This window comes from Giraffa tippelskirchi, chromosome 10, assembly GCF_054371585.1.
Source record: "Giraffa tippelskirchi isolate mGirTip1 chromosome 10, T2T-mGirTip1v1.2.pri, whole genome shotgun sequence".
In the NCBI taxonomy this organism is placed as follows: domain Eukaryota; kingdom Metazoa; phylum Chordata; class Mammalia; order Artiodactyla; family Giraffidae; genus Giraffa; species Giraffa tippelskirchi.
In genome coordinates this window covers 37,521,930-37,546,703 of record NC_137284.1, presented here as the reverse complement: position 1 = coordinate 37,546,703, position 24,774 = coordinate 37,521,930, and the positions used below count along the sequence as shown (strand labels likewise).

The window sequence follows — 24,774 nt, the reverse complement described above, 5'->3', positions numbered from 1 at the left end:
GAGTCAGACACGACTGAGCGACTTCACTTTCTCTTTCTTTCTTTTCCTAATGGGAAGGTTAAGAAATTACCTGGAGGTCACTCATTTCTTCTTCTAGATACCATCAGTCAGTCAGTTCAGTCGCTCAGTCGTGTCTGCCTCTTTGTGACCCCATGGACTTCAGCACTCCAGGCTTCCCTGTCTATCATCAACTTCCGGAGCTTGCTCAAACTCTTGTCTAGATACCATAGGTCATGCTTATTTGTGTCCCTTGCAGAATCGTTTTCATTTATTTGAGTTTTAGTGCAATGTCTTCAGTTAAAAGTTGGAGACCTTCTTCATTCATTCAACAGATATTCATCAAAGCCTACCCTGTGCCAGGTATTGTTTGGGACCTATCAGTGTCCAGATTTCCTGGAACTTGCTTTCAATCCTTCTAAGAAACAGCCAAATATAGGAAGCTATTGGTGAGGTTATCTGCTACTTTATTCAGTGTACCATTGAAAAGTTTCTTTAAGACATGAGAACAGGAAAAGCAGTTAAGGAATTCATGTATACTTTATTCATAAGCAAATAGAGGAAAGTTTGTTTGTTTGGGTTACCAGGAAGCTTAGTCTACTGTTAGCTCAACTTGAGTAACTGTACGATTTTATGTCCATCCGATTCTGAAACAAACCTTTCCTCCTTTTAGAACTCCTTATCTTTTTCATCGGTATTTTCACTGACCTTGCTTTGTAAAAATTTGAGTTATTTCACTGTTTTCTAGTGTATTTGTGAACTGCTTCAAACCTGAAATCCTTGTGGGTTTTAAGGAACAATATAAACAACACCACGAGGAAACAGACAAATCCAGATTGTGGTGCATTTTTCAAGACAACTGATCTTGTTTTTTTCAAAAAGCCAATGTGAAATGTGAACGGGGGTATTCTAGTTTGACAAATAGGAGGCGGGGGAACATAACAAATACAAGAAGTGGTTTGTGATTGGATCCTGGTTCAAAAGAACATATCTGGTATAAAAGATCATTTTTGAAGAAAGCTGAACAAATTTTGAATATGACATGAGTAATAGGTAATATTAACAAGATTGTTAATTTTCTCCAGACCGGATAATAGTAGGATGATTATGAAAGAGAATGTTACTTTTAAAGATGCATATGTAATCATGTTGAGGTGGTGTGTTTTGTCTCAAACTTTGGGATAATTCAGCAAAAAAAAAAATGTTTTACAAACATCTATATACAGATAAAGTGTATATGGCAAACTGTTAATTGTTGAGTCTGGGTTTTGGGTAGTATTGTTGAATTAGAATACTCTTTCGCATATTGTGTATATTTGTAAACTTTTTTAAACAAAATCTGGAAAAATTACATATGAATGACTTATTTACCACTTTTTTCTTCTAGTACTATGTGTTTGAGTGAAACCATCTTGTACTATAGAGTAAGGGAGGGGGCAATTTCAAAAAGGATTTGATTAGCAGTCTTAAATTCCAGGATAACTTTGATTATTCATAAATGTGGTATCGGTCAGTTCTGAGCGAGAGTTGCTTCACTGCAGGAGGAAGCTAGAATACAGAGGATAGAGAAGCGAGGGCCGAGAGAGTAGACCACCGTTTCAATAGATCCCTGGTTTGTTGTTATTTTTGCCGCTGTTACTATGACATCACTGGAGATCTGGAAGTACGCCTGGTCTACCGAACTCTCGCGATACTAGAGCACAGCGAAGCGCGAAATGCGGTGGGAGGGGCTGGGGCGAGATCGACTGACTTCCGGCCAGGCCGTTGTCTGGGTGGCGCGGTCGAGTCATCGTTGGGCCTCGCCGCTTCCATCTCCCTTCCCTGCCCCCGCCCCGGTGCGGGGGGTCGACTAGCCAAGCGGGGGTGGGAGGCGACGCGACCTTCCCTTTTCTTTCGTTCTGGCCTGCTCCCCGGCTACCCGCTCTGGGTCCCTGGGACCCGCGAGGCCCGGTCTGAGGGCCCTGGGCCTACGTGGGCCCGCCGCCGGGCCCCATGAGGCATAGCCTGACTAAACTGCTGGCGGCCTCAGGCAGCGACTCCCCGACGCGTAGTGAGAGCCCGGCGCCCGTCGCGACCTGCTCGCTGCCCCCGGACCTGACCGGGGCGGCGGAGGACGAGGGGACGGCGGCGGCCGGATCTGCCGGCCGCAGACAGCCGCGCGGCGACGAGGGCGAGTCAGAGGCCGGGAGGGGGGGCCGCGGCGGCGTGGCCGCGCGCGCGCCCTCGCCTGAGGAGATGGAGGAGGAGGCGATGGCCAGCGTCCCCGGGGAGGAGACGGAGGACATGGACTTTCTGTCTGGCCTGGAACTGGCGGACCTGCTGGACCCCCGGCAGCCGGACTGGCACCTGGAGCCTGGGCTCAGCTCGCCGGGGCCCCTCTCCTCGTCCGGCGGAGGCTCGGACAGCGGTGGCCTGTGGAGAGGCGACGACGACGACGAGGCCGCGGCTGCCGAGATGCAGCGCTTTTCGGACCTGCTGCAGAGGCTGTTAAACGGCATCGGAGCCTGCAGCAGCGGCAGTGACAGTGGCGGCGGCGAAAAGAGGCGGAGAAAGTCCCCGGGAGGCGGCGGCGGCAGCGGCGGCGGCGGCGGCAACGACAGCAACCAGGCGGCGACAAAGAGTCCCCGGAAGGCAGCGGCGGCGGCTGCCCGCCTCAACCGGCTGAAGAAGAAGGAATACGTGATGGGGCTGGAGAGCCGAGTGCGGGGGCTGGCCGCCGAGAACCAGGAGCTGCGGGCCGAGAACCGGGAGCTGGGCAAGCGCGTGCAGGCACTGCAGGAGGAGAGTCGCTACCTTCGGGCCGTCTTAGCCAACGAGACCGGACTGGCTCGTCTGCTGAGCCGGCTGAGCGGCGTGGGACTGCGGCTGACCACCTCGCTCTTCAGGGACTCGCCCGCCGGGGACCACGACTACGCTCTACCGGTGGGGAAGCAGCAGCCGGACCCGCTGGAAGACCAGGACGACTCGGCCGGAGGAGTGTGTCTGCATGTGGACAAGGATAAGGTGTCGGTGGAGTTCTGCTCGGCGTGCGCCCGGAAGGCGTCGTCTTCTCTTAAAATGTAGGGTCAAGTAATCCGCTCTTTATCCGCGTTTATCCCCTTTCAACTCCCTTACATCATGTAAAACACCTTAGTGGGACATCGTCACTGGACACATTTCAGAGGAGGAAAAAAAAAAGTAATATTGAATCTATAAGTGTTTAGCTAAAAGCATGAATGTGACACTGTAACCAACTCCTAATGATAACATGTGACTATTAAATCTCTCTGACAGTTTCTTTTTTAGGTGATTTCCTTCCTGCCAGGCTCCGTTGTAGGGGTTACAGAACAGTCGTTCCCGCCTCACCACCTGGTAAGGACCCATCTCTTCACGTAACGCTCATGCTCTGCTGCTTAGTCTACTTTAATGGGCAACATCTCAATTTGTGCGTGTGTGTGATTTTTTTTTGTTTGTTTGTTTGTTGTTTTCTTTTTCGGAAGTTGGGAGGGCAATCTAATTTGGGCCCTGTCCACCCTGGAAACAGACTTGTGCTGGTCAATAATGTACTCAAGATGCTTCTTCTGGTTGAAATAGCTGTTAATGTGTCCCCTTGTTCAGACTTGCGTGTACCTAGCTCTTCTGTCCCCAGTGTGGACATGGCCTTGGATGACATCGGTTCCAACTGTACACTGAAAGCTGCTAATAGAGATACAGTTTGGAGACAGTGACACAGGTGAAGTTGAATGGAACTTCCGAGTTGTACAAGGTGCAAATTGGAATTCCAATTTTAGAGCAACTTTTCAGAGATTGACAATAAGTACTTGGGGCATGCACAAATGTGATAGTTACTTTGCTGGAGATGACAGAAATCTCTTAAATATAAGAATGCCTTTTAGTTTTAATAGATCTAGACATACAGTCTATTCAGATTAATAGATTTTTATATGTCAACATTAGAGAAGTTGGAAATTAATATGCATACCAGACTCCTGTGTTAGTTACTTGAAGGAGGAATAAGAATGGTTAATGAAATGTTTCTTTGAGGACCAGCACAGTGATTACCCTATCACTGAGTATGAATAAATTGTTGAACACCTTTATTTTTGTTGTATTAAATTTTTAGGTTAAATTTATGTATGATTAGATATTGAAGGTTATGAAATGTGAATGAAAACGTGTAAAGTGAGGCTTCACAAAGAATCTTACTCTCCATATTTCAAAAGTATTTGTTCTATTTAAAATTGAGTGATTTTGGCTACTTAATGACACGATTGACACTTTTCCGAAGTTGGGACATAGTCTTCCTTTGAAGTACTCTGTCGTCCAGTTGTATATAGATTGAGTCATGATGTCCTTCAGTGTAAGGGACATGAAGAAATTCTTTGTGAAACATCACTGTTTGATAAAGTATATACGTATTTAGCATCCTTGTTTTTCTTTGTGCTAAAGTGGATACAGCTGTTGGGGCAGAAGAGACGGGACCAGCTGCTGGCCACATTTCCTGCTTTATTTTAAAAGGTAGTATAAGAAATGAGGAAAAAGAGGTAATATCAGGGCTTCTGCTTTTATTTTAAAATGTTCATAATTAAAAAGTATTTTCCAGCAGTCCAAAGATGTAAGTTATCTTACACATAAAATGTTTTATTTTGTTGTTATTTGGTTATGAAAATGGAATCTTGTTCTTGCACAACTGTAAATGTTTTGTTGCTAGATAATACTCTCTGAGACCTAACTTGGTCTCTGGTTTCCAGTGCATTACAGCATATTTTGTAAAATCATCTGCACTTGAGCATGAATATGGATAGTAGCCAAACTCACAACATGGAGTGATGAACCTGCTTATACCTAAGTGCAGGAGCAAGCCCCTCACAATGCAGCTGCATGGATTTTTAGTGCCTACTGAATAATATATAATATATATAAACCAAAAGTAGTTGGAAAAGTTATTTGAAATGACTAATTTGTGCTATCTTTATGGAATATGTTAAATGTAGCTTTTGAAACAGAAGCCTTGAATTGAAATTTAATTAATACTTGAACATTTTGTATATATATATATATCTTTGTATATAATTTTGTGCAGTACCAACGACAAAAATATGGTGTCATAATAAAATCAGGTTTGTTGATATTTCAGTTATGGGCTCAAAGAATTTATTCATCTCTAACATGACATTGGAAAACAATGGATGAAAATAGGAAAAATGATTGTTGTTAATGCTGTGGGTCTTAGGTTCTGGAAGCAGTAAGTGCGTTTTTCTAAAAATTATACCATTCCTTTGGAATATTTTCTTCCTAACATCAATGATTTTCCTGCATTATTTGAAGTTTTGGGGGCTGGGGAGAAACAGTCAAAGCTTTCTGAATTGGGATGCTTTGAAATTCCAAGTATAGATTTTTAGAATGTCATTTTATAAATGGCAGGTTTTGGAAATACTTGATTAAGAACTTTTGAAAATGGAGATTAGTATCAACTATTTTAAAAGCTGCTTTGTTAGGTTCCTTATGTTTCAACTGTCTTTCTTAGTTTCCATTTCATTCTCTTTTTTTCTAATTTTGGTGACTTATAGTGATTTTGTCATTTTTTGCATCAACGTCATAGTCTTGTTTTTACATGGTATTGCATGTATTTAAGACCTATCTAACAGGGACTTTAAATAAATTTGGTCATATTTATGTGTAAACACATTTTACTGTAAATGTTTGGGTTTCTGAATTTACAACAGATCTGTTTATTTCAGTATGTAGTAAACAATATCTTAAAGTGTCCTATTCACTACTTGTTAATTAAAAAAGTTATGATTAATATGAAACTGTTGTCTTACTATTTTTAGAAAATTGTGTTCTGAATGATTAGCTGGATGAAGGAGATTTCTGGAATATCATATGGATTGTTTAGAAATTTTGAGATTTGGCTCTATTTACTGTAATGGATGAAAGCAGTTTAGTATTTGGGGAGTCTTTTTTCTTTTCCTAATTGTGCCTCTATGGCAAAATGATACAGAAAGAACTAAAGATGTACCTTTTAATAGTTGTCTTCTGATTGTGACAGGAATTCATACATTAATTGAACTAACACATCATATTGACCTACTATTTCTATCATATTGACTTAATGTTTCTGCACTTCCTTGACCAAACCTAACTAAAGAGTCCACGTTTGTTAAAATGTAGTCACACCTCTGATATAATCCAACAAAGAGTGTTCAAAATATTTTAAATATTTGTTCATTTTATAATCACTAAATTAATCTCTCTCTCTTCTCTTTAAACAGCTTAGCAGTGTCTGCAAAAACGAATCTTTTCCTACAACCTGTTAACTGACTGGACTGATGGTAACAAAGTAATTGTGGGAGCCATGTCGGTCAAAAATTTGGCATCTGCTGAAAAAAATGAATGCCATTTTCAAGTTCCCAAATTACTTCTATACTGATTTCACTTTCCAGATTTCACTTTCCAGAAATGGAGATATGAAAAGATTGTCTGGAATCCTTGAAAGACTTAATAGGAATACATGAGACTAAGTTAATTTTGGAACAAAATTATACTTTGTCTTTCATGGGAGTGATACTCAGTTCTTTGCATATCTTTTAAAAATTGTAACCATTGGAGAAGAGATTGATAGTATTTCATCAAGGAATATTAGATTCTTTTCATAATCAAGAGCACATTCTATGGAATTACATTTAGTGCAGTAGAATTAACATAAACAGGCCATCAGTGATCACAAGGCCGTATCATGAGTTTGTATTTATTTCCTGGAACATGAGATCTAATCTGAAGTATAGACAGAACTTGCTGAGTAGAATATAAAAGTTAATGTAAAGTCTTTAACTATAAAGAGTAGTCTTTTTAAATAGATGCATTGATTTGTCTGTATATCTTTGAAAAATTGATTATGATTAAATGTATGGGTAGTTAATTACAATTCAGGGTAATGCCAAGATGTGTGGATTCTGAGGTTTTGGCTTCTTGAGCTTCCTCTGAGGACATATTAAAATTATTTTGAGGTTTCTAATGAGTGGTATACTAGTTTCTACTGTTTTATATTAAAATTTCTCTAGTATGAAAGGCTTTTTAGCATTCTGGATGATGGGAGTGGTTTTTTTTTTAAACAGAATATGGTTGTTTTACTTATTTGAAACATTTTTCCAGTTCATTACAAGTGTGAAAAAACACTCAAAACTCTGGTGGTTTTATTTCATTTTTGTTGGATTATGTTAATACATTCTTTTACCTGGCCTAGACTGGCTCATTTTGTCTTACTCATTTCAGAGGTGTGCAGATGGTAGAAGTGGGAGGGAGTAGGAGATAGGCTCTTATTTCTTCTCTCTCCAAAATGATTTGTCATCATAATTCAGTTTGATTATTGTATGGTGATACACAAGATTGATTAAATTCACTCAGTTTCAAGTTTATTCAGTGTCTGATACCAGGCAGCAAAGAGTGTTCTCAGTTATACTTACGTGATTGATGGATGCTCCTACATATTCAACAGTACAGCTGGTTGTGTTGTAACCAAAATCAGGTAGGCATCAACACTATTTGGTGACCATAAGTGCTGCTTCGATAGAATAGAGTGGATAATTCACTGATGAGTGAATGTTTTAAAATACGTAATTACCTAGTTCCACATTTGGGAGGTATACTTGTAAGTTTTCACTAGTCTAGGCACAGTTTTAAGCTAAGTAAGATGACTGTTTAAGTTGAATAGGTTGTAGAATATTTTCAGGTATTTAGTTTCCCCCCCCTGACTATCAACACAAAAGTTTTGAGACCTTCCCAAATGGTTATGTTTTTATATTTTACTGTGCTGTTTTTTATTGAGAAACCAGGTGGTTACTATCTAAGCCAGGAATCAAAAAGGAGATGTCCTCCATTACATACTTGTAAAGTGTTTGCTTAGCTAGCACAGTATTTTATACATATTTGAATTTGAATACCTCAATAATCTGCCAGTTACTCCCTGTTGTCTTATAGTGCCAGACTGAGCTCAGAGCTCCAACCTAGATAGCAAGCGGTTATTTACATTCAGTTTTAAAGTGCAGAAAAATGAAACTGGAGATACTTTAAATTTTATTCCAAAAGTAAATTACTTTATCATTAACAACAAATCATGTAAGGAAAACTATATATTTTTTTAAAAGGTTAATAGAAAGTTGCCCTTTTCATTGCTTTGGTTACTGATAATAGTGTTTTTATTCCTGGTTTTTTACCTTTCTCCAGTTTGTATATTCAAGATTTCATAGCCATTTTCCCCACTTTTTAAAAAGAAAGCAGATCACAGTGCTTTATTAAAATTTTTCTAATAATTTTTTATAGTTTTTTTTTTTTTTTTTTTGCTGTGTTGCAGCCTTGTGAGATCTTAGATCCTCAACCAGGGATCCAGCCTCGGGACCTCAGCAGTGAAAGCATGGAGTCCTAACCATAGGACTGCCTGAGAATTCCGTTTTTTGTAGTTTTGTTGACCCAAAATTTGTTGAAAATCTTTTGCTCAATTTTCAGTTAATCTGATTAAAAAAATCTAGCCACTTGGTGTTTTGAACATTTGTGTAGCTGTTAATATATACAGATTTGAATTTTATTTGTGGCTGAGCATCCTTTAGAATGTGCCATTAAGTTCTGTATCTCTCCTTTATAGTTCCTGGACCCTTTTGGCATCTAATGTACCACAGTCGGGGGTTTACAAATTAATACCTTAAGTATAGTATAACATGAGCCGCCTTTTTTAAAGCCAAATAACTACACAGAACAAAGAAAGGTTTAAAATTTTTTTTTTTTTTTTTACTGTGACAGAATTGATGAAATAAACTATTTTCCTCTCTGAGGCAGTGTTCTTTAGGTCTTAGCTAAAAATGACTGTGTCTTTAAATTGTAATGCAGATCATAGAATGTTCTTGCTAATTTTGCCCCTGACCAAAAATTTTGGTTAAGTAAATTTGTAGCAACAGGCTTAAAATACCAGTTTTTTGGCCTGTGTTGCCTGTTTCTACTGATTGAGAAGGTGATTTAAGAAAAATATGGTAGAGGACAGCTGTAAGAAAATCATTTTTGGTTGCAGAAACCATTGTAAATTGTTACGTTTACAGATGGTGGTATGCTAGGGAGTAAGTACTGCCGGAATGTTTAAGTAAGGAAACAGTTTGTACTAAATTATCAGTATAGTTACATCAGTGGGTTTTGAACTAAGTTCATTACACTGTGCTCTGTTTTTAAGAAGTCTGATTCAGTAATTTAGGTTTCTTATTTTTGAAGTCAGGAATTTTATTGGGGTTTTCTTACTGTGATGAGTAGAACCATGCTTTCAATAAAAGTGAGAATGCATATAAAATATATAACTTGGGTCAGAGCTTTGTCTAGATATTTTAGCTTATAAAATAAAGGGTTTGTCTTGTTTTTAGCCTTTTATATATATATATATATATATATATATATAATTTCCTAGTTGTTAAAGTAAAGCATATTCATTGCAGAAAACTGGGAATATCCAGAAAGGAATCAAGATGAAAAGAAAAATCAGCCATAATTCTGTAACCCAGAGAATATCCATAGTAAAATATAGATTCTTTTGCCTCATAATTGGGATCATTTTTATCAAATGAAGTTTGATAGGGAATTTTTTTTTAACATAATCTGTTTTTATTAGGTGTTTGACTTGGTTTTCATTTAGCCCTGCCACATGGCTTGCTGGTCCCTGGATTAATAAACCTGCACCTTCAGCAGTGAAAGCACTGGTTTGTGCATGCTAAGTCACTTTAGTCATGTTCAACTCTGTGACCCCATGGACTGTAGCCCCCCAGGCTCCTCTGTCCATGGGATTCTCCAGGCAGGAATACTGGAGTGGGTTGCTGTGTCCTTCAGGGGATCTTCCTGATCCAGGGATTGAACCCGCAGCTTTTGCAGGTAGAGTCTTTACTGCTGAGCCACCAGGGAAACCCCTAACTACTGGACTGCCAGGGAATTCCCTTGTATTTATAAATCGAATTTTAAATCTTTGGCTGTACTGCTTTTTCTTTACTGGATGCTGAAAGTCTATTCCACTCCAAGCTGCTTTTTTAAGGTGACAGGCTAAATGTTTTTATATAATTTTAAATAGCATAAGACTAACATGTATCACTGTATTTAAAAAGGAATAGTTAAGATGCTTGTGAATAATACTCTAGGGTGACACAGTATTTGGTATGATGCTTGTTTCATAAGCAAGTGTTGATCTGGATCTTGTCTAATGCCAAGGATATTAGCTAGGTATGGCTTAACAAAAAATTCAGTTATTCAGGTGCACTAGTCACATTTTGGGTGCTCAGTAGCCACACATGGCTAGTGCTAACATGTTATCAGTCATATACAGTATAAAAATATTTCCTCATCAGTTTTGTTGGCCAATGGTGATTTGTGTTTGTTTAGTCGCTTAGTCATGTCTGACTCTCTTGCATTCCCATGGGCTATAGCCCGCCATGCTCCTCTGTCCATGGAATTTCCAGTGGAGTAGTGGAGTGGGTTGTCACTTCCTCCTCCAGGGGGATCCTCCTGACCCAGGGATCAAACCCACATCTGCATCGGCAGGTGGATTCTTTACTGCTAAGCCACCAGGGAAGCTCAATGCTGATTTAGGTGCTGTCAAATAAAATGGTTTCAAGAATTGAGATGAAAAGTTTTAGGAAGGGAAAACAACAGGTCATTTCAAAAATTTAAATAATCTATCTTAGGAAGTCAGGAATAGATTGATATTTCAAAAAACAAAACCAGAAACAATAGGAAGAACATGGCTACTCTTTCAGGGCTTGATGTTAGGTGCTTTAACACTGAACTACCAGGGAAGCCTATCATTAGGACAGCTCGATCTAAGCCTGAATAATCTGGCAAGAATATTGGAATTGATCACTGTGAGGAATGAGTTGTTTTTAGCTGACCAGGGTTTGAAGTGTGGCGTCTTAACCACTAGACTGCTAGAGAAGTCCCAGGAATGTTTTTAAATATGTTCTAAGAGTCTATGAATAATACCTATGGAAAACAGTGAATTAAGAAAATGAATAACATTTCTGTAGTGTGTTGATACCTCTCCACCCCCTATCCCCCATTTTCATTCCTGTTTGGATTCTTTGTTTTTAATGAAAACTGCTGTATGGTTTTTTCCTGTGTTACAAACCAAAGTGCTTAAAATAAAGGCGTAGAGCAAGTGAATGGGGGAGAAAGCTTTGGGAAAACAAGGAAGTTAGGTTTTTATCTAAGTGGACAGTGTTGAATACTGTAGATCCCAGAATTGTACCTTATGTACAAGTCTGTTTATTCATAATTAGATGTAGGTTATTTTTATAGTTTTATTTTTGTGTACAGATTTGCTTAACAATCACTCAGTTTCTAGGCCAGGTTCTGGTAACTGAAGAGCCTTTACAAGTAGTTTATATTGTCTAGACCCGAGGTATGCAGCAAACCCAGTCTGGAGCAAAATGGGAAATAACATCTTTCTAAAGACAGGCTTAGAAATCCTAATCCAGTAATTTAAGATGTTTCCTTTCTCCGGTAGCAGGGCTGAATTGTACCTGTAAGAAAACATTGAGACAGTTTACTAGAAAAGATAGTTAACATTAAGTGACAAATTTATGTACAACATATATTAATTCCGGAAGTCTTAAAACGAGCTTAGGGTAAAGATTAAGGTAATAGCATTCTCTTCCACGTCTGTTAGTCCTAAAAACTGGCCTTTTGTCTTTTTTTTTTTTTTCCCATTTTACCTCTGAAAGCTCATAGGTTGTTTGGTACAAGAGTTCATCAGAGAATAACTGAGTTATTTTGGCTTATAGCTACACATTTTCTGATGGAATTTTCTTTTAGAAGAAGTACACAAACTCTTAACATTATGCATATAATATAGCTTTCACACTAGTCACATTAGTACTGTTTGCAGCTTCATGTTTCGAACCAGAACCTCACCCCCAAGAGGTTAGTGTGATAAATTTCCAGAAGTGTTTTCAAATTCTTGACAAGTATTCTTTGATGGCTTGGAAAAAACAAGTCTCATTAATGCTTTCAAATCAAACAGGTAACATTCCCTAAATAGAGTGTACTTAAGTTTTTCAATAATTATGGAAAATAATCCTACCTAGCTGCTAGGCCACCATTCACAGGGATAGCCAAGAAAACAGGGTACAGGCCACCGAAAACAAGACCAACCAGTCCACCCCGTGTTATGGTGCAGGTTTCACAATGCAGATCACCTAGGAAACAAATGAGTTCTGCAGATGGATATTCAAGCAAACACTTCAAGAACTCAAGGTCCCCTTATATGTATCACAGATAGGCAATTTTCAAGCAGTAATACAGCAAATGCATTTCTACAAGGCATGTTAAAAGGTATACATATGGATAATTAAAATGAGTAACTGATAAAACCATTTTAGGGAAAACTCCCTAATTTATTTTCTATTTGAATATAATAGTTTGCACTGCCTCTAGTTTTCTGCACTTGTATTAGCAAACCTGAGCTAGTATTTTTGTCTTTAAGAAACTTTTTTAAACCCGTGGGAAATCTGTTTTAACAATTTAATTCATCTCGCATTTTTACATTATATAGTCTGGTTTTATTTTTATAAAATTATTCATTTTCAAATTAGTACATGGTGCTAGAAAGTTAACTTCTGTTTTCACTCATTCTGTTCACGTCATTGTTTCCCTGCATATCAAAATTCTTTCCACAATGATCTTGGGGATTCAAACAAAATGCTCATCCAATTTAAACAAATCTGAAGTAGCACTTAAGAGAATTTAAATGGACTGCCTCCTTCCCTACTACCACCTGTGATTTTTTTTTTTTTGAAATCATAAATCCTTTAATGATTTAGCTGTACTTGGAGCACTCAGCAAATATTGTGAACTGTCCAAAGGGAAACAAGTCTCCATGTATTTGATAACTACTGTACATAACACACACTTGGTGCTTTTTGATTTACTACATAAAGGTTCCCACAAAATTTTTTTTCCCTTTAAGAAACTATAACGTTAAGGCAGTCAACATTTTTAAAAAAGTTTCCAAGTATTTCTTACTAAGCACTGTGGGAAAGATAAGTTAGATAAAGCTAAGTATTTAGCATTACTGCGTATGTATCTATTTTACTTGTTTGGTAGACCAAACTAATATGAATTAATTGCAGCTTTACAGAGGCTAGCAAGGTTCAGTCTTATCCATCCACATCTGACAGATGTACGCTGTGACTACCTTAAATCATAAAGCTACTTGAAGGATTAACAAGGTACAAAGTGAACTCACTGGTGATAGTGAAATAGAGCTTACCTGTATTCAAAGGTAAACTTACAAAACCTTTGTAAGATACATTTGCTGTCAAAAATGGGATCACTGCCATTGGTAAACCAGCAGCTATACGAGCCTGTGTCACATGTAAGATACGTCGAAAAAGACTATTTGCTATTAGGCCACAGAGAGCAGCATTAAGTCCAACATACGTTGATCCATTTTCAAGCAGATTCCTGAATGGGTGAGAAAAAACGGTAACTTTTTGCTCTATTGTGTATGTAAGCTCTCCAAGAACAATTCTGGCATATGTTACAGAACTTAATCAGGATTTTAGGATCATATTTATATCTTACAGCTCTGTAAAACAAACATAAAATCATTGTTTTACATAGAGATTTTTATTCTAAAAGGTTCTGAATTTGGCCAACACATTAAGGATGCAGTGGTACAATTTGTTTTGTGATTTTGCAAAGGGTATTGGTATGGAAATTCCCCCTGCCCCGGGACCCCTATATAGCAGGGAAGAGCCTCTGAACTCGAGGCTCCTGCAATGCTCAGTACTTCTGTAGCACAACACATTATAAACCAGTACTGTCTTATCATAGATTTACATGTCAGCCTTCCCAACTAGTCTGTAAACAACTTGAAGACTGTGGCTACAAAGATACAAGTATCTTGGTTTCAACAGCACCTGACACACACAAGGGATTCAATAAGGTGGAATTGATGTTTCCTATTAATCTTCCTTGAAGCATTAGAGTCAGGGTTGGGGCGGGTGGAACAGTACTAACATTTAAGGGATCCTCTATGCTAGGCACTTCACAAGAACTCATTGAAATAAAAATGTTTTGGGATAGTAAATGGTAAAACTGGTTTTTAAGCATGGTATGTGTAAGTTTTAAAGTGCACGTTCTATCCATTCTTTAGTTTCAGGGGGAAAAATAACCCTAAAACTGCTGAACATCGAAATACTCCAATTCAGACTCTTCAGCCTACCGTTTAACTTTTTTACTACCTGCCTTGCCACCTGTAACACAGGCATCAGTCTCTCAGTTTTCTTATTACTCTTAATTAGCCAGACTAACCATACAACACCCCCTCTAACTACTATGGTTAACAATCTTAGGACAGCTTTTCTAGGAATTCCTAATTGAGCTTTCTACATTGTATAAGATATTACTTCTCTTACTGGTCACTTTGTAATCATAATGGTACTTGGCATTTAGTCACCGAGCACCTTACTGCATATAGCACACTTGGCTATGAAGGTACAAAAATTATCTACCTTCAGTGTTTTCATAGTTTATTACTGGAGACTGAAAGATACATAAACTTGAAATCGAACAGAAGTGTACTAAAACAGTAATGGCAGTACAAACGAGGCAGTTTAGAAACTTAGGGTACATAAGACAATATTTGTGATGAGGGCCTGGAGAACTACCAAACAGTAACAACAAAATATGAATATGAATATGAAAACATTCATAAAACATGAATATGAAAATACCTGTATATTTTTGTAGGAGCTAAGGGAGTGGGAAACTTAAGCATTTCCTCTAAAATACTGTTATTTTCATAATAATACTGTGAAATACATATTATCTTCAGTTTTAGTCATGGGAACAAATACTAAGGTAAATAACTTGCCCATATATATATTATTATATACATTATAATATGTTGATATATTAATGTTAAATATTAAAAATTACATAAATAAGTCCCTAAATATATCAAGGAGTGTAACTGGAATCTGAATAGTAAAGTTTGCTGTCTCCCGATCAGATTTTAATTTCCTGTGGCTTAAAGTCACATTGTTTAGTTAATAATTCAATAGAAAATTGTTATCTAGCAGATCCACAGCTGGTCACTGTTCCCAAAAAGTGCCTATACAAATTAGAAAGGTGAACTCAAGATTTTTTTGGAAAGATAAAAAATAACTAGATACATGAACAAATGAAATATAAGATCAGAAATAACAAGTGGCAATGAAATTTGTTTCATGAAATTATTTTGTAGATTAGAAAGTGAAGTGTTTGATATTCAAGCTTAATACACTTTTAAGAACTTTTCAAGTAACAAACCCATGCCTGGGAAATCCCATGGACAGAGGAGCCTGGGAAGTTACAGTCTATGGGGTTGAAAAAATTGGATGTGACTTATCGACTAAACAACTGATAATATAAGAAATAAGGATTCAAACAGAACTAGGATACATAAAATAGAAACAGGAAAAATAGGCAACAAGGGAAAGATGGAGGTGCTGCCATCTGCCCTGCTTAGGTGCCAGGGACTGAAAAGAGTTTACTTCCAAACTAAAGCTTGCTTTGCAGTTCTATCTCACTTCCCCATTGCTTATTCTAATTTGGTGAATGTCCCAATAGCACATCCTACTTCCTTCTCTTCAAGGCTGTCACATCTACCCTTCTTTGTGGCTTCGTGGCTTTCCCTTCCTTACTGGCCTGGAAACATGGGTACACATCTTTTATTTGCTTAAAAAGGTTTTCTGTTTTACCTCTGGAAAATAGTAACTGTGTATGTCTTGTGTGGTGGAGGGGAGGAGAGTTGGATATACAGCTTAAAAAAATCTCACCAAGTCCTTATTACTGCCCGTGGGTTTATAGGTTCTCCCTTGTTTAGCTGGTGTCAGCAAGACTGGAATTTGTGCAAGACGGTAAGATTATACTTCCAAAATGTATTTCAAATCCATCCTTTTTTTCACTTCAAACTGCCATCACCACTCACTGGGATTACTATGCCAGTTTTCCTACTGGTGGTCTTACTTCCTTTTCTCTCCTACCTGAAATCTGTTTTCCAGAAAACAACTGGAATGTTCTTTGGAAATGTTAGCTGGGTCATTCCCTGCTCAAAACTCTCTTTCTTCAACCTTATGCCCACTTCCCTTATAATTTAGTAACACTGGTTCCTCAAATATGACAGACTCTTTGCTGTTGCCTGTGCATATGCATATGCCATTCCTTCTCCGATTTTCAGTTTAAATGGAATGTTAGAGTGGCTGCCTCCAAAGGAGATCTAAGAACATTTTGTAGGGACTGCAGTTCATTCAGTGTTGTCTTCAAAGATCAGCATGTTTCCTATATAAATTAATAATACCTTAATGATCTTTTAGCCATGATCCCATTTCTCTGAAATTTCTTGTCTAGCTATGTGTGTTACATGGCACTATCAGACTGGTAAGTGTAGTAATGAATTGAGTGTGGTAAGAGTGGTAATGAATTGAGAAAGAAGACAGTTTTAAAATCTAAAATTTTGTTATTAAGTCCATAAATACATATATTTGTCTCTACTCTAAGCCAAATGGAACAACTGAGAACTATTAGATGTCCAAAGGAACGAATTTAGCCTTGACTTCAAGTAAAATGGCTAATCTCTCTCATCAATGCAAGAAAAATCTCAATTTCTTTTTGATAGTGTATGTTGTTTATAGTCAAACTAAATTGAGATGAATCAATGATGAAAATCCACCTGATACAATTTTTTAAAGTAAGAAGGTATCTTACCTTTCTGCTTCTGGGAGTTGGTTAATTTTTCTGGCTATGATATCAGTTAAGTTCTCCTTGATGATAGTACCATCTGGTTCATGATTTTCCATCTTGAGCCTTAAATTAAAATGTCATTTTTCAATAATGTGTATCTATAGGAAAACAGCAAAAGGGCTTATAAAAGCCTTCTGAAGACTATAAATATTTAGTTCAAAAAAATTAGCCATAGCTTCATCTCATAATCATCAATTTGATTATGAAACTGATTAGCATAACCACCTCTTCCTCCAAACCTCCACAATTCTATGTGAAACAGAAACCAGAACATGGACGACAACACATGAAACTTTCAGAAAACACAGAACATTTTTGTGACCCTTAACAATGTCATAAATTTGCAAAAAGCACTAACCATAAAATATATAAAGTTAATTTTAAACTAGTATTAACCAGTTAAAATGAACTCATTCATAGATACCATAAAGATAAGCCAGTGGTAGAGAAAATGTTTGCACTATCACTGACAAAGGAGTCATTGTTGGCACTCAGAATATGTAAAGTACTAGAAATCAGTAAGAAAAAGGCAACCAACTCAATAGAAAAATTGACAAAAGGTGTTAACAGGCACTTCTCTTTGCAATCCCATGGCCTGTAGCCCGCCAGGCTCTTCTGTCCAAGGGATTCTCCAGGCAAGAAGACTGGAGTGGGTTGCTATTTCCTCCTCCCAGGGATCTTCCCGACCCAGGGGTTGAACCTGTGTCGTTCATGTGTCTCCCATGGTTCCTGCCTCCCAGGCAGATTCTTTACCACTGAGCCACCAGGGAATTCTCCTGAATTTGAAATTGTAACAGAGGAAAGCCAAACAGCCAATAAATATGAAATATGCTTAACCACTATAATCAGGGAAATAGAAATTAAATTTCAATTACTGGTAAGAATGTGGGGTAACAGAAACTCATATGCTGGTGGAAGCATAAATTGTATCCAATTTGGGTACAACCGGGCTTCCCTGGGGCTTCCCTTGTGGCTTAGCTGGTGAAGAATCCGCCTGTAATGTGGGAGACCTGAGTTGGGTAGCTGGGTTGGGAAGACCTTGTGGAGAAGGGAAAGGCTGCTTACTCCAGTATTCTGGCCTGGAGAATTCCATGGACAGAGGAGCCTGGCAGGCTTCAGTCCAGGGGGTTGCAGAGAGTCGGACACGACTGAGCGACTTTCACTACAACCACTTTGGAGAAGAATTTGTTATTTAGTAGGTAGAAGACACTAGCAATTTCACCTCTACCCTAGAGCAGAGGTCAGCAAACTTCTCTAAAGGGCCGGATAGTATATATTTTAGGCTTTGTGGGTCACATAATGGTCTCCGTTGCATACTTAGAAAAACAAAACAACAATAAAAAAAACTTTTAAAACTTTAAAAACTCATTCTGGCTGGCTGCAAAGAAACAAAACAAGAACCTTCCTTTGGTCCACAGGCAGGTAGTTTGTTGACTTAGGCACTAGTTGAAGTGAGTAAGAGAGTAAGGGAATAGGTGAATGATGAATTTTAGCCTGAAGATTTAGTTCATTAGATTTAGCTCATTACATTTCAAGGCAGCAGAGTTAAGCAAAGCAAAAGTTCAGAAAGAATGTACTACATTATTAAGTAATTTTCTTGGTTCACTATTTATTTGCTAGAAGATTAATTTATAACACTTAACAAATTTTACTGGGTAGCCATTAGCTGCGTTGGGAAATGTTGAGTGCACTTAATTTGATATCCTTCAAGTTACGGCTTCGCTGATGGCTCAGTGGTTAAGAACCCACCTGCTAAGGCAGGAGATACGGGTGGAGAAGATCCTCTGGAGGAGGAAGTGGCAACTCACTCTAATATTCTTGCCTGGAAATCTCACGAACAGAGGAGCCTGGCAGGCTACACAATGTAGCAACTAAACAAAGTTCAGGTTGTACAGCGCAGGCTTGGAAATTTATGTCTCGGTTTCCTAGACTCAAACTTTTTGAGGGCCTTGGTTACAATAACATGATAGGATCTGTGACCTACAGGAACGCTGAATAATTTTATGTTGGCGGGGTGGTGGAAAGATATAAAAACAAATTCAGTATATACAAAGTGTACAGTGTATATGTCTGAAATGTTTCACCAAAAAGTCCCGCCTAATGCTATCACTAGTTTTCTGTTCTATGCTCTGCATACTGCTGAGGTTCCTGCTGTGAGATAGCCATTTCTAAAGTGTGGCTATTAAAAGTCACCCTTAATTTGGTCCGCAGTAGGTCAGTGTATCCTGGTTATTAATAATATATCCACACCTAAGACAATGAATGCCACGTTTAAGTATTACAAACATTTCAAAAGCCTTTTGCATTAGTTATCTAAGATAGCTCCCGAGACAATGAGGAAAGTGGGGCCGATGAAAATTAAATCAGGCCAAGGTCACCGGGTAAATTGGCAGTAAACCTGGGATTAAGTTCAAGCACAGGTTTCCAACCTCTTCCCCTCTCCCGCCCCCGCCGCCAGAGGCTTAATTTCAATATAAGATCTTTTCTTCTAGGGTGGAAAGTGTAGGGACGGTCGGGCCGATGGAACCGACTCCTCTCCTCTCGCTGTGACTCAGTCCTGGGAGCTTATTTCCACGCTGCGGCAGAACAGCGCGTCAGCCCGCTGCGCATCTCTCAGCCCCCGCCGGCGCCCCTCTTCCCGAGCGCCGGTACCTTACGCGCTCCTCCCAGCAGCCGCGGCCTCCGCGGGTCTCCTCCGGCCCCGCGAGGGCTCACGCCACGATCCGCTCGAGTCGCCCGGGCGCGGCCATTTTGAGCGCCACGTGACCGGCGGGAGCCGGGTCGGAGCCGGCGGCGGACTGGGTTTCCGGGGCCGAGGTTGCGCTCGGCCTTCCCGCAAGTGGGCGGCGCTGCGCCTCAGAGGCCGGAGGTTTGGGTACCCAGGAGTGTACCGGTTACAACCGGTCTCCACCTCTCAGGATACTGACTGCGGAAGTTGTGAGATTTCAGTATGAAAACTGAGTGACCTGAAACCGTCCTATTCGTTGAAACTCTTACCTTGGGTACGTTACTTAAAATTTCCTGGCCAATAGTTTACACGTCGTGTACTGACACGAGGGATATATATATATAATTACACAGCCCTCGGCATACGAGATAGATCGTCGGTTAAAACGAAGTTTAAAAGTACCTGAGATTTCTTTGCTCCATCGATTTTCCGTTCTACCTTGGATCTTGAGCTCCTGGTGCGGTTTGGTTGATGATGCCACCATAATCTGAATGCCTGAAGAGCAGCAGGAGCTTGTTTTCTCTGTATTGTTTATGAAAGGAGGATTAGGTGAATGAGGCGAAAGAAAAACTAGTAGAGCAAAGGAGTCTTGTGGCTCCATCAGTCAGAACAATTGAGGACGAAAGTCTTGGACCAAACCTCCGAAGGCCTCTGTTTCCCAACTCCTCGCATCCTGTTTCCTCACTTACCAAGCAGGAGGGGGGCACTTTCCTCTGTTAAAAAGCAGGAGGGGAAACAGTCTCATTGGTTATTTTGTAAAGCTGCGAGGATCCTGTTAAAGCTGTTGCCGAAGTTGTTGGGAAAATAATTGAGCTTTATCTAAGGATAAAGTGGTATTCACGATAAGGGGGGGTGGGTGGGAACTTCATAGGAGACGTGAGCAGAAGACCTCTCCCCACCCCCTTCGCTGAGAGGGCTTTATCTACCGTCAAACTCGCTTGTCAGTGAACCAGAAAATAGAAACAGGCCCTCGTATTTGGAGGTGGAAAGTGGGTGTGCATCCCAGCTGGAAAGTTTCTGAGGTAAATGAGAAAGTTTGGGAAAACCAGACTGTGTGTGTGTGTGTGCGCGCGCGCGCGCGCGCGTTTCCCCCCTAACTTTCTATACTCTTATTCCAATGTCATTTTCAGTGGTTTGAAGCTAATTTGAAGTTAATAAGTGTGCGTGCTGTACAATATCTGAAGCAAGCCATTACAGAATAATAAAAGCAATTTTGTACGTTGAGATTTTATTAAAGAACTGTTCTTTCAAGACAGGATGAAATGTCAAATTCATCTGAGATTTATTGTCTTAAATTGTTCATAGTTTTTCTTTTATTTTTCTCTAAAATCTGTAGTGAGGCCACATTTCTTTCTTATTTTTGGTCATTGTGTCTTCTCTTTTTTATGTCTGATCAATTGGGCTAGTAATTTGTAGTTTTTTTTAATCTTCTCAACTAGTTTCATATTTAATTGATTTGTTTGTTTTGCTTTTTTCTGTTTTCATTTTGATTGTATTCTGCTCTGTTCTATATTTATTCCTTATTCCTACCTGAGATTTAAGTTGGTCCTCTTTTTGTAATTTCTTGAGGAGGAATCTGAGATCATTGGTGTGAAATCTTTTTCTACTCCATATGTGAGTTTAATGCTATGAATTTCCCTCCAAGTACTACTTTAATTCCGTCGTGGCTCAGTGGTAAAGAATCTGCCTTCTAATGCAGGAGACACGGGTTTGATCCTAGGATTGGGAAGATTCCTTGGAGAAGGAAATGGCAACTCACTCCAGTATTCTTGCCTGGGAAATCCCGTGGACAGAGGAGCCTGGCAGGTTACAGTCCATGAGGCGCCAAAAGAGTTGGAGACAGCTTAGCGACTAAACAACAACAACAACAGATTTTGAAACACTGTTCACTCTTTTAGTTTAGTTCTAAATACTTTCTAAATCTAGATCAAATCCCTTATGAGTATTCAGTGGACGTGACAAATAGATTTAAGGGACTAGACCTGATAGACAGAATGCCTGATGAACTATGGACAGAGGTTCGTGACATTGTACAGGAGACAGGGATCAAGAAAATCCCCATGGAAAAGAAATGCAAAAAAGCAAAATGGCTGTCTGAGGAGGCCTTACAGATAGCTGGGAAGAGAAGAGAAGCGAAAAGCAAAGGAGAAAAGGAAAGATATTCTCATCTGAATGCAGAGTTCCAAAGAATAGCAAGGAGAGATAAGAAAGCCTTCCTCAGCGATCAGTGCAAACAAATAGAGGAAAACAACAGATTGGGAAAGACTAGAGACCTCTTCAAGAAAATTAGAGATACCAAGGGAACATTTCACGCAAAGATAGGCTCGATAAAGGACAGAAATGGTATGGACCTAACAGAAGCAGAAGATATTAAGAAGAGGTGGCAAGAATACACAGAAGAACTGTACAAAAAAGATCTTCACGACACAGATAATCACGATGGTGTGATCACTCACCTAGAGCCAGACATCCTGGAATGTGAAGTCAAGTGGGCCTTAGAAAGCATCACTACGAACAAAGCTGGTGGAGGTGATGGAATTCCAGTTGAGCTATTTCAAATCCTCAAAGGTGATGCTGTGAAAGTGCTGCACTCGATATGCCAGCAAATTTGGAAAACTCAGCAGTGGCCACAGGACTGGAAGAGGTCAGTCTTCGTTCCAATCCCAAAGAAAGGCAATGCCAAAGAATGCTCAAACTACCGCACAATTGCACTCATCTCACATGCTAGTAAAGTAATGCTCAAAATTCTCCAAGCCAGGCTTCGGCAATACGTGAACTGTGAACTTCCAGATGTTCAAGCTGGTTTTAGAAAAGGCAGAGGAACCAGAGATCAAATTGCCAATATCCGCTGGATCATCAAAAAAGCAAGAGATTTCCAGAAAAACATGTATTTCTGCTTTATTGACTCTGCCAAAGCCTTTGACTGTGTGGATCACAATAAACTGTGGAAAATTCTGAAAGAGATTGGAATACCAGATCATCTGACCTGTCTCTTGAGAAACCTGTATGCAGGTCAGGAAGCAACAGTTAGAACTGGACATGGAACAACAGACTGGTTCCAAATAGGAAAAGGTGTACGTCAAGGCTGTATATCGTCACCCTGCTTATTTATCTTATATGCAGAGTACATCATGAGAAACGCTGGGCTGGAAGAAACACAAGCTGGAATCGAGATTGCCGGGAGAAACATCAATAACCTCAGATATGCGGATGACACCACCCTTATGGCAGAAAGTGAAGAAGAACTAAAGAGCCTCTTGATGAAAGTGAAGGAGGAGAGTGAAAAAGTTGGCTTAAAGCTCAACGTTCAGAAAACTAAGATCATGGCATTTGGTCCCATCACTCCATAGGAAATGGATGGGGAAACAGTGGAAACAGTGTCAGACTTTACTTTTTTGGGCTCCAGAATCACTGCTGATGGTGACTGCAGCCATGAAGTTAGAAGACGCTTACTACTTGGAAGGAAGGTTATGGCCAACCTAGATAGCATGTTTAAAAGCAGAGACATTACTTTGCCAACAAAAGTCCGTCTAGTCAAGACTATGGTTTTGCCAGTGGTCATGTATGGATGTGAGAGTTGGACGGTGAAGAAAGCTGAGCACCGCAGAATTGATGCTTTTGAACTGTGGTGTTGGAGAAGACTCTTGAGAGTTTCTTGGACTGCAAGGAGATCCAATCAATCCATCCTAAAAGAGATCAATCCTGGGTGTTCATTGGAAGGTCTGATGTTGAAGCTGAAGCTCCAATACTTTGGCCACCTCATGCGAAGGGTTGACTCATTGGAAAAGACCCTAATGCTGGGTAGGATTGGGGGCGGGAGGAGAAGGGGACGACAGAGGATGAGATGGTTGGATGGCATCACCGACTCGATGAACATGGGTTTGGGTAGACTCCGGGAGTTGGTGATGGACAGAGAGGCCTGGCGTGCTGCAATTCATGGGGTCGCAGAGAGTCGGACACGACTGAGCGACTGAACTGAACTGAACTGACTTTCTAAATTCTCTCTGCTATTTTCTTTGACCTGTGAGTTTCTTGGAAGTGTGTTACTTTCCTAATGGTTCAATACCTTTCTGTTATTGATTTCTAATTCTATTCCACTGTGGTCAGAGAATATACTTTGTATGACTTGATCCTTTTAAATTTATTGGTATTTATAGCCCAGATTCTGATCCATCTGTGTAAATGTTTCATGTGTGATTAAAAAGAATGTATATGCTGCTGCTGTGCCAAATTTTCAAAAACATCAATACCATAAGTTGATTGATAGCGAAGAATTCTTTATTCTTTCTGAATTTCAACCAACTTGTTCTGTCAATTATTGAGAGAAGGTTATTAAAATCTCTATTACGGGAATTGTTCTGTTTCTCCTTTCATTTCTGTCAGCTCTTGCTTCATGTATTTTGAAGCTTCATTATTATATGAATAAACATTTATCTCTGTATCATTATGAAATAACCTTCTTAATAATTGATAATATGCTTTGCTTTGCACTTTATTTAATATTAACATAGCCACTCCAATAACTTTTCTTTCTTGTTTTTTTGTTCACACCAGGTGGCATGCAGGTTCTTAGTTCCACGACCAGGGATTGAACCCTATGCCCCCTGTTCTGGAAGCATGGAGTCTAACCACTGGACTCACAGGTAGTCCCTCCAATAACTTTCTTTTGATTAGTGTTAACATGACATAGCTTTTCCTATTGTTTCACTATTAATCTGTTGGTGTTTTTATGCTTAATGTAGGCTTCTTATAGGTAGTATATAATTAGATATTGTTTTTTAAAAATCAAAATTGACAATTTCTGACTTTTAATGAAGAAGGTGTCTAAGCCATTTATATTTAAAGTGATTTTTATATTCTAGGGTCTTAAATCTATCATCTTGCTGTTAATATTTGTTTTCTATTTGTTTCATATGTTCTATATTCTCCTTCCCTTTCTTCTGCCTTTATTTTTTGAAGTGAATATTTTTAAATTCTATTTTATTTCTTCGTTGACCTATTAGGTATAATTCTTTTAGAAAATGGTAACAGTTGTTTTAGTATATACTGTCTACCTCTCTGTTAGTTTACACAGGCTACCAGGAAAGTATCACAAGCTTTGTGGCTTAAAATAACAAATTTATTCATTCACTATTTTGGAGGCTAGAAGTGTGAAATCAGTGTATTAGCCAGATTAGTTCCTTCTGGAAGTGCTGAAGGACAGTCTGTTCTATGCTTCCTTCCTAGCTTCTGGTGGTTTCTAGCAATGCTTAGTATCTCTTCAC

The 24,774-nt window shown here is 39.2% G+C and overlaps 3 protein-coding genes across 17 annotated transcripts in view; 2 read left to right on the top strand and 1 right to left on the bottom strand.

Moving 5' to 3' along the window:
• The first annotated feature begins 1,729 nt into the window (after positions 1–1,729).
• On the top strand, positions 1,730–9,311 carry CREBZF (CREB/ATF bZIP transcription factor). Of its 10 annotated transcripts, XR_014067627.1 has the most exons (6): positions 1,730–3,056; positions 3,271–3,348; positions 3,595–3,709; positions 4,426–4,494; positions 5,114–5,221; positions 6,252–7,221. XR_014067627.1 is itself a non-coding variant. In XM_081536933.1 (1 exon), exon 1 carries the CDS (start codon positions 1,990–1,992, stop codon positions 3,058–3,060), a length of 1,071 nt encoding a protein of 356 aa, XP_081393059.1. In that variant the 5' UTR covers positions 1,730–1,989; the 3' UTR covers positions 3,061–3,175. The 10 variants fall into 10 exon arrangements, 1 of the variants encoding a protein (XP_081393059.1); XR_014067624.1 differs by lacking the exon at positions 3,595–3,709; XR_014067626.1 differs by lacking the exon at positions 5,114–5,221 and having other exon boundaries at positions 3,626–3,709.
• A 1,972-nt stretch (positions 9,312–11,283) lies between these two features.
• Positions 11,284–20,588, bottom strand: TMEM126A (transmembrane protein 126A). 6 transcript variants are annotated; one of them, XM_081536927.1, is made up of 5 exons: positions 19,913–20,588; positions 16,747–16,845; positions 13,265–13,458; positions 12,077–12,191; positions 11,284–11,516 (listed from the first exon to the last, which is right to left on the bottom strand). In XM_081536927.1, the coding sequence occupies exons 1-5, from the start codon at positions 19,930–19,932 to the stop codon at positions 11,324–11,326; spliced, it is 621 nt and encodes a 206-aa protein (XP_081393053.1). In that variant the 5' UTR covers positions 19,933–20,588; the 3' UTR covers positions 11,284–11,323. The 6 variants fall into 6 exon arrangements, with proteins under 6 accessions (XP_081393053.1, XP_081393058.1, XP_081393056.1 ...); XM_081536932.1 differs by having other exon boundaries at positions 16,747–16,880; positions 19,913–20,472; XM_081536930.1 differs by lacking the exon at positions 19,913–20,588 and adding an exon at positions 18,532–19,553 and having other exon boundaries at positions 16,747–16,880.
• Positions 19,572–24,774, top strand: part of DLG2 (discs large MAGUK scaffold protein 2) — a 2,308,738-nt gene continuing 2,303,535 nt past the window's right edge. Inside the window, exons 1-2 of the mRNA XM_081536923.1 lie at positions 19,572–19,784; positions 24,065–24,153. The gene's annotated coding sequence lies outside the window, so the exon portion shown is untranslated. The remainder of the gene's footprint in view (positions 19,785–24,064; positions 24,154–24,774) is intronic.

Coding starts and splice junctions, on each gene's coding strand:
- CREBZF (XM_081536933.1), top strand. CDS start 1,990: ATGAGGCATAGCCTGACTAAACTGCTGGCGGCCTCAGGCAGCGACTCC.
- TMEM126A (XM_081536927.1), bottom strand. CDS start 19,932: ATGGAGCAAAGAAATCTCAG. Junction 13,459..16,746: donor CAACTCCCAGAAGCAGAAAG/GTAAGATACCTT, acceptor TCACCCATTCAG/GAATCTGCTTGAAAATGGAT. Junction 11,517..12,076: donor AATGGTGGCCTAGCAGCTAG/GTAGGATTATTT, acceptor GTTTTCTTACAG/GTACAATTCAGCCCTGCTAC.